This window comes from Phaethon lepturus, unplaced genomic scaffold (genome assembly GCF_000687285.1).
Source record: "Phaethon lepturus isolate BGI_N335 unplaced genomic scaffold, ASM68728v1 scaffold29893, whole genome shotgun sequence".
NCBI lineage: Eukaryota > Metazoa > Chordata > Aves > Phaethontiformes > Phaethontidae > Phaethon > Phaethon lepturus.
The window spans coordinates 8,330-10,025 of NW_010531649.1; the positions used below are offsets into that span (position 1 = coordinate 8,330).

A 1,696-nucleotide genomic window follows, 5' to 3' on the forward strand; every position below is an offset into this window, starting at 1 on the left:
GCTGGGGTGGCTGCACAGCCCCGGGCAGCATGCGGGGGGAGCAGGGTGGGTGCTGGGGTGCACACCAGATCTCGCCACCCCGGTTTGCCGGCTCAGTGTTGATGCATAGCCGTAGAGCAGAGACGGTGCGGGATGTCAGCTGGGCTGGGGGTTTGGGGATGAACTTCCACCAGCCCAAGGATTTGGTCTCCAGTGTCATCCCCCATCATGGGTGGGACCTGTGATGCCCCTGGCCTGGATGGCTCCAGGCTTGGGTGCAGACTCCCACCCTATAGACAGGAGCTTGAGGATCTCGGCACGTGCACCCCATGGATGGGATCCTCCTTTATAGAGCCTGCTGTGCTCAAGCATGGAGGCCCCTGCTCCCTACCAGGGGAGGATTAAGGCCTCCTGAGACCAGAGGAGCTCCATGTACCCAGGCCAGGCAGCCCCAGAGCTGTTTTTAACTGCCCTGGGGGTGCTGAGCCCCCCTAACCCTGCCCTCTTCTCTCTGCCAGACTGCCCGAAGGGGCCGGACATCCTAGTGGTCCTGCTCTCAGTGACGGGCGCCATCCTGCTCATCGGCCTCGCCGCCCTGCTCATCTGGAAGCTCCTCATCACCATCCATGACCGACGGGAGTTTGCTCGCTTCGAGGAGGAGAAGGCTAGGGCCAAGTGGGACACGGTGAGGTCTGGCAGGTTGGGCGTGCCGGGCAGGAGTCCCTGAATCCCACAGCCTCTGGGGTGACATGGCACAGTGTCACAGGCAGGACTCAAGGTGACACTGCCAGCCTGGACTCCCCTTCCCCGAGCCTGTGGTGGTCCCGGGGGCTGTGCACACAGACAATAGCAGATGTCCCAGATGCTTTTCCCATCTCCAGCATATCCCAAGCACTTGCCACCAGCATGACCCTCTTACTCACTGCTCACACCAGTGTTTCCATCCCGTGAGCGAGGCGGAAGGTCCCTCCTGCCACGGGATGCTGGAAGGGCTGAAGCACCCAGAGCACAAGGGAGGGGGCTGGGACAGGGTGGGTGCCTGTCCCCTACCTCTCCTCCAGCTCCCACCTCCTTAGACAGAAGGGATGGGGTGGGATGGGGGTGGCCCTTTCAGGAGGACTCTCTGCTCCTGAGCTTCTGCTGCCTTTCCTCTCCTCCACAGCAGCTTTTCCCTGCTCTCCCCCATGAAACCTTATGGGGAGCCGTTAAACTGCACAGCTGAAGCCTTGAGCGAAGACGTGGATCCAACACTCAATGCTGAAATGGTGCCTCAGTTCCCCCAACTGTAAAGTAGAACAAATGCCGATGCCAAGCACAAAGTGATGATGGTCTTTTTCCTTTTCCTTCTTCCAGGGCCACAACCCTTTATATAAAGAGGCTACGTCTACCTTCACCAACATCACATACCGCGGGAACATGTAAGGATGTCGCATCCAGCACTGGCCATAGGATCAGCCAAGTATCTGTGGGATCTTCTGGAGTCCAGTTTACAGAAGAGCTTGTGTGTGTCTGCGTGTATGAGTGTGCCTGTGTGTAATTTAAGAATCCCTCGACTGCCCTGAAGCCCTGTTGTCTGTCACCCCACTGGAACTGCAGGGACATGCTTTCCACGGCAAACCTCTCGTCCTTACCTCGGCGGGTCGCCTCGCGGGAGCCGGCGGCCCCTCCATACACTGAACGCAGAGAAATGGGACTTTCTCTGCCTGGCAAGTCTGTG

The 1,696-nt window shown here is 59.1% G+C and overlaps 1 protein-coding gene across 1 annotated transcript in view; it reads left to right on the forward strand.

Annotated features, from left to right (window-relative positions):
• ITGB3 (integrin, beta 3 (platelet glycoprotein IIIa, antigen CD61)) overlaps positions 1-1,401 on the forward strand; it is an 8,719-nt gene extending 7,318 nt beyond the window's left edge. The window contains exons 12-13 of the mRNA XM_010284635.1: positions 498-664; positions 1,333-1,401. Of these exons, the coding sequence (XP_010282937.1) occupies positions 498-664; positions 1,333-1,401 (236 nt within the window). The remainder of the gene's footprint in view (positions 1-497; positions 665-1,332) is intronic.
• Positions 1,402-1,696: the final 295 nt, after the last annotated feature.